The sequence below is a fragment of the Elephantulus edwardii genome, unplaced genomic scaffold (assembly GCF_000299155.1).
Source record: "Elephantulus edwardii isolate Elephantulus edwardi_28Jun2011 unplaced genomic scaffold, EleEdw1.0 scaffold00213, whole genome shotgun sequence".
NCBI classification, from domain to species: Eukaryota; Metazoa; Chordata; class Mammalia; order Macroscelidea; family Macroscelididae; genus Elephantulus; species Elephantulus edwardii.
This window is the reverse complement of record NW_006399963.1, coordinates 2,556,373-2,562,422: the sequence shown is the minus strand read 5'-3', so window position 1 is coordinate 2,562,422 and position 6,050 is coordinate 2,556,373. Positions and strand designations below refer to the sequence as shown.

At 40.4% G+C, this 6,050-nt stretch overlaps 1 protein-coding gene across 1 annotated transcript in view; it reads right to left on the bottom strand.

Annotated features, from left to right (window-relative positions):
* Positions 1-2,520: 2,520 nt before the first annotated feature.
* The window catches only part of VSTM4 (V-set and transmembrane domain containing 4), a 315,580-nt gene continuing 312,050 nt past the window's right edge, over positions 2,521-6,050 (bottom strand). The window contains 1 exon segment of the mRNA XM_006897731.1: positions 2,521-2,646. Coding sequence (XP_006897793.1) covers positions 2,521-2,646 — 126 coding nt within the window.

Genomic DNA, 6,050 nt, shown 5'->3' with positions numbered 1-6,050 from the left:
CTAACTATAGCCTTTCCCCTCACCCCAAACAGATGCTCTGGGAATATCTAATTAATTCTTCCAATTCACTAACTCTGAAGTCTGGCAGCTAAGGAGGGGAGGATGCACAAAGTCGGATGCAGACCAGGTAGAGGGGATACTGATTTCACATAGGTGTGTCTTCTCAGGTACAGAAAATTCGCTGTTTGCTGCCATTGACTCTGCTCAGACTCGACCCTATGAAGAGCTGTATGAAATTTTGTTTGGTCTGGAGCAATCCTCCCAATTTCTGGTACATTTGAATCTACTGTCACAGCCACTATGTCAGTTCATCTTATTGAAGCTCTGCTTATTTTTTGCTGACTCTCTATGTACCAACATGATGCTCTTTTCTAGTGATCAGTTCCCCTTGACAATGTGTTCAAAGTAAGCAATCCTGATTTTTAAAGAACATTCTGCTTGTACTTTCACCAAGGCAGAAAGTTCACGATCCATTTTCATATTCTTTCACCAAAAGGCAAAATTTGGATGCTCCAAAATTGTTAATATGCTGTGCAAAGTGTTAGTGTGCTATGGTGAGACTTTAGGAAGGGTGTTGTGAGAATAAGGTGCTGGACAAATATTTACTTTTTAAAGCTAATGCAGTTAAAGACTTAAGTTATAGGGAAATTATCGCTTTGGAAACTCAGGCTGGTTTTAGCATGAAAACAGAGTTCATCTGTGTAGCAACCTATTATATATCCAGATCATTGAAATATTCATCCTGCCATTTAACCTTTAATCTTGTTTTATCTTGTTTTGTGCACATTCATTTATACAAAGACACTGAGTTTTGGGATATAAGGCAATATTCATTTATACAAAGACACTGAGTTTTGGGATATAAGGCAATAAAATGTGCTCTAAAGAGGAACACAGCTCAAATCCAAGTTTGTATTTAAAATATATTTACCATATGTGCATAGTTCATTTTAGCCTGTCTGTATAGTGTGTGGTAAACATCATCCAGAGAATATTTACACACTAGAAAATGTCCCTGATGACCTGTTCCAGGCTGATACGTGTAGTACAGAGCCGCTTGCAATATGTCCAGTTTTCCTGTGCTTCTTTCAAGAACACAGAGTAAATTCCAGGCAAAGCATTGCGCTCCATGCATTCCTGGCCTCAAGCCCTGCTGATTATTAGAGCTGAGATGGGACGGCACTTCACAATAGAAAGGTCTTCTGGACAGTTTTCCAGATTAGCGTGGATCTCCTACTGTCATTGGCAGTACTCCATTAGAGCTGATGAGCCTCGTGAAGCTCTGAAGAGGCCTGCTGCACTGGTGTGTCATTTGTGGGAAACTGATGTCCCTCTGGGAAAAGGAGAGCACAAACTTCTTAAATAACATTTGAATTTGTATTGACTCAGAGTGGGTGTGTCAGAGACAATGAGGCTGGATAGGATAGAGCAGGGTTTAGAACAACAACCGCCACCAGTATAAAGAGTAAGGGTGGTATAAGTGATTGACTGTTAGGCTTAGGTGGACAATTAAAATCCACCTCGTGGTTTCACAGAAGAAAAGCCTGGCAATCTGCATCTGGGAAGATTACATCTGAGAAAACCACTCTGGAGCAGTTCTCTATTGACCACCATAGTCAGAGTGAGACCTCATGCCAGCAGTTACAGCAGGACAAGTCTACACAACAAAGAGACAGAAGACCTGAGAATGGTCCTCAATTTGGGCCTAGAATGAGTGGCCTGGAATGGAGAAGCAGATGCTGGGAATTCAGAAATTCACTGTTAGAAAATGAGACTTTACCCACAGTATTTCAGGATCATGTATCTGTTTAAAACAAGAGAAGCTCTTCAGTCACAACTTGATTCTGGTGCGCAAGCAATGCAATTCTATGCTTTGAAAAGCAATTATTCTATCTTATGTACTATCTACAATCTTATAGGGAGTTCTAGTGGCTTATTTATAAGGAGTTTCACTGCAATTCAAAAGCACACAATTCAAATCCGTCAGCTGCTTCACAGTAGAAAGATGGATTATCTTCTCCCATGTGATTTACTGCTTCTGAAAACCTGCTGGAGGGTCAGCTGTGAGTTGGTTCCAATTTGACAGCACACAACAACAACCATCTTATTCTTTAACATATTTCCTCTAGCTATATACCATACACTTGACATAAGATACAGGAAAAACTTAAACTTAACATTTAAAAATATTAAAAGAAAGGAAATAACCCAAGGGGAAGAACAAGTGAAGAGTTTGGCTCAGCAGAAGATCTCCAAGGGAGAACCATAGTTCTCACCACTCAGGACTCGGCCGAGAGAAAAAGGGTGTCCTAGGAGATCTGTGCAAGGAAGGTCCATGGTTCTGTCCCTCGGTGGAAAGCAGTCCTGTCTCCCTTCTAAGGCATCTGGAATGTAGCTGGAAAAAGTTTCCTCCACAGAGAGGGCACACATGGAAGTACTGAAACAAGGACTTTGTTTCTACAGTTTCATAAATAGCTGAGGTGGCAGGTATATTAAATAGGACATTGAAAAGATGTGGTGTTACAGTTTATGCTCCTCAAAGAGGATCTGGGCATAGACCGTACTGGTAGGGATGCCTTTGGCTGCCTGGCAGGGATTAATCAGCTCCAGCTCCGCATATGTCAAGTTTTCCTCAGCAATCTTTGGCTAAAAGACAAAACAGAACAAAATGATAGTTAACCACAGGACATTAGACAGCTTTCATTCATTTATCAAACATTCATTTTCCTATCATTTTAATGACTCAGAGGAGTGTAATTGCATGAAAATTGAAAAATATAGAAGACTGCCAAAACAGTAGTGTTAACCCAGCACATAACAGTCTTAGAGGACAGAAGGATACTTAGCCCCACCAGATTTCAAAGGCTGTAATCTTTACAGAAACACATGTTCACATTTTTCTCCTATGGAGCAGCTGATGAGTTTGAACTGCTGACCTGTTAGCAGCCAAACACTTTAACCACTGTGTCTCCAGGACTCCTTTAAAGGCTATATTAAATCTAATTAATAAAATAAAACATGTAATGAAATACAAAAGGAGCTCTGTTGGTCTAGTGGCAAGAAGCCATGTTGCAATATTAAAGGTACATGGTTCGAGGTCACTAGCTGCTCTGCCAGAGAAGGGTAGGAAATCTCCTCCAATGCACCATGTGACTAATTGCCTATGAAAACCGACCAGAGGGTCAGCTATGGGTTGGTTGTGACTCTAGCGTACAAGAACAACAACCACAACAATGAAATAAAACATGTAAAGAACATATAATGTTCTTATATAGAACATTTTGCCTTGCAAAGAAGACCTAGTAATATACACACAATATTGAGCATGAGGTCACAAAGAAAAATTTAAATCTTAAACCTAAAAAAAAAACCAACAAACGCAACTTTGGTCAAAAGGAAAAAAAAATAGAGATAGAAACAAAAAAATAGTAGACATTAGTAGCTAAACATAGAAAAACGCAAGGGGCCAAGACTTTTTTATGTGAAAGTCTACAGTGCAAATTAGTTTTACATTCCAATATTCACACATCCTATTTTATTTTAGCATTAATAGTAATCCACACATTGTAACAGTACTCTTCCTACTTCTTGTGACTCATTCCCTTCATTCTTCTATGCTATTTCTTCTTGCCTTCTGACTTTTTATGTTCTGAGCCAATGTCATCCTTTTGACTTTATATGGTTGATTGTTTGAAGGATGAGTATCTGCCTGGTGTGACTGTTCACCTTAGGTGGCTGTTTTTTGGTGCCTGTGAGTCAACCACAACTCATCACGAACCTATAAACAACCAATCAAAACCTTATCTTATCTTGCACCATGCTCACAATCTCTGCAATGCTCAAGTCAATGGTTTCAGTCCCTGTGTCCATCTGTCTCACTGAGGGGTTTCCTCTCTTTCACTGTCCCTCTACCTTTCCTAATATGATGTTTGTTTTCAAGGACTTGGCCTTTCTTACAAAGCATTTGTGACCAATTTCAACCATCATTGTCTCTAAGGTACTCTAAGAAACATCCAGTTTGTACTTTTCTACAAGACCAATTGTTTTGTTCTTTTGACAGTTTATGAGATAGACATTAAATACTCTTCTTCAGCACCACAATTCATAGGTATCAGTTCTTCTTCAATCTCCTTTATCTACTGTCCAACTTCAGATACACAAGAAACCATTAAAAAAATATAATGGCACAGCTTCTTGCTGCTGTTGAATATCATCCAGTTGGAACCAACCCACAGCTGAACGTCCAGCAGGTTTTCAGAGGCAGTTATTTGCATGGGAGGAGTTTGCCCATCCTTCTCCCACAGAGCAGCTGGTGGCCTCGAAGCAAGTGCCTTCGAGATTGCAGTGCAATACCTTGCCACTAGGCTTGCCACAAGAGCTCTGTTGGCACAACTTAGTCTTGAAACTGACGTCCTGGCTCTTTAGTACTTTCACTCACTGCAAAATGTCTTTCAATTTCTTGATGGCTGCTCCTAAGGGTGTTGGTTGTGGATCCAAGTAAAATAAAATCTTTGACAAAGTCAATCTTTTCTCCCTCCACTTATTATGATGGTTCCTATTTTTCCAATGGTGAGGATTTTGGGTTTCTTGATGTTGAGGTACAATCCATATTGAACTCTTTGATCTTCAGTAAGAGCTTCAAGCCTTCTTCATCAACACAGTTATGCCCTAAGGTAGGGTATTATGTAAACCCCATGACTTGGATCAGGCATTTTTAGTCTTTAAACTTATATGAAGAATCTAGAAGAGGCAAATTCAGAAACAGAAAATAAATTAGCAATTGCCAGGGACTGAGGCCACTACATTTCTCTCATCATGTGTTGTGCCATGATGATTTGCACACTGCTATGATGTTGTTCCTACACATGTAATTTTCAATTGTTTCTGATGCATCTGAAAGTTGAATGATTATGACCAAAAAATAACAGAATGTCTTATGGACTGTCAAAAGAACAAACAAATCTGGCTTAGAGGAAGCATAACCAGGGAACACCTTGGAGACAAGGATAGTGGGCATATTATGAGGAGGGCCAGTCCTTGGAAAAAGACATCATGATGGGAAAGGTAGATGCTCAGTGACAGAGAGGAAGACCTTCAAGGAGATGGACCGACCCAGTGACTGCTCTAATGGACTTAAATAGGCAGAGATCATTACAATGGCACAGGACAGGACAAGGTTCCAACCAGCTGTTCAGAGGGTCGAGTCATAAGTCATAGGTCATTAGAGTCTTAATCAACTAGATGACATCGAACAACAACTTTGCTCATTTGTTACAAAAATTTTTCAATTTAGGATTGTGGTTGTTGTGTATCGTCGAGTCAGAATAGACCCATAGCCAACCCTCCACCAGGTATTCAGAGGCAGTTAATTGCACAGAAGAAGATTGCCTATTCTTCTCTGGCGTAGTGGCTGGTGGCCTTGAACTGTATGCCTTCAGGATTGAAGCACAGCTGCTTGCCACAGGGCAAGAAGGCTTCCCTAGGATAAGACAGAGAATATTCTAGAAAAATAAGAGTTATAAACATTAACTTTAGAAAATAAAAATTACTAATTACTGCATACACAACAAAGACAGAAAACTTTGTAAAAAAATCCGTTTAAAATACATCAGGACTAGGTTGTTGTTATGTGCCGTGGAGTCACTTGCGACTCATAGCGACCCTATGCACAACAGCTCTAAACTTTGCTCTGTCTTGTGCCAATCACACTTGTCTCTGACACTCCCATCCCGATAACCCCAGTCACCGAATCAATTCACATCATAGAGGGCTTTCCCCTCCTGCGCTGTCCCTCCACCCTCCCAAGCATGGTGTCCTTCTCCAAGGACCAGTCTCTTCTTACAACATGTCCAAAGTATGTTAGATGGAGCCTCAGAGTCCTTGCCTCCAAAGAGTCACCCGGTTTAACCCTTTCCAGGATGAATCTGTTTGTTTTCCTAGCAGTCCATGGTACTCTAATACTCTTCTCCAGCACCACAGCTCAAAGGCATCAATTCTCCTTCTGTCCTCCTTGGTCATTGTCCAACTCTCTGATGCATAACAAGTGACTG